The following is a 593-nucleotide window of genomic DNA, read 5'->3' on the forward strand; positions in this document are numbered from 1 at the left end:
AGCTACTTCCATGTCATAAAGGCTTAGTCATGTCTCTTGACCAAGCAATGAGCTGGTGCCCTGACAGCATCCGGATTGGTGACCTCTCATCACTCCCACCCTGGATGACTGGATGACATCAACCTCTGGATCCTCCACTAATGTCCATCACAGTCTGGACAAATATCTACTCACAGGGACAGTGTAAACTTCCTGAGCCAGACCAACTGCAAGGGGCTCCCAATGGCAAGGCACAATTCTATCCGGACCTTTACAATGAGGAGCAGCAAGATGAAGAACTACCACACCCATCCGGATCAGCGTGGTGCAGGCCCACTTTGGGAGCTACCCAGGAGGGCAGCAAACACACAGTCTCGAAGAGCTTGTCCAACAGCCAATTTCTGACCCATCAGCACTCTGAGCTGGAAGGAAGAGGCAGGATGTCTACTCTGTGGCTGCTCTGGACCAGCAAACAACACAGATTCAAGCTCAGGAAGAACAACAATTGGAAACAGATCTGGACAAAGCTGTCAGGGCACCAGCTCATTGGTTGGTCAAGAGACATGACTAAGCCTTTATGACATGGAAGTAGCTGGTATACCTTGGCATGTGCT

At 50.4% G+C, this 593-nt stretch overlaps 1 protein-coding gene across 1 annotated transcript; it reads left to right on the forward strand.

The window, feature by feature from the left end:
* Positions 1 to 140: 140 nt before the first annotated feature.
* On the forward strand, positions 141 to 400 carry DACRYDRAFT_112229 (uncharacterized protein; the record flags this gene model as incomplete). The annotated part of the gene is made up of 2 exons (XM_040769376.1): positions 141 to 304; positions 352 to 400. The coding sequence occupies 2 exons, from the start codon at positions 141 to 143 to the stop codon at positions 398 to 400; spliced, it is 213 nt and encodes a 70-aa protein (XP_040623787.1).
* Between the last annotated feature and the right edge of the window lie 193 nt (positions 401 to 593).

This window comes from Dacryopinax primogenitus (genome assembly GCF_000292625.1).
Source record: "Dacryopinax primogenitus strain DJM-731 SS1 chromosome Unknown DACRYscaffold_25, whole genome shotgun sequence".
Classification (NCBI taxonomy): Eukaryota; Fungi; Basidiomycota; class Dacrymycetes; order Dacrymycetales; family Dacrymycetaceae; genus Dacryopinax; species Dacryopinax primogenitus.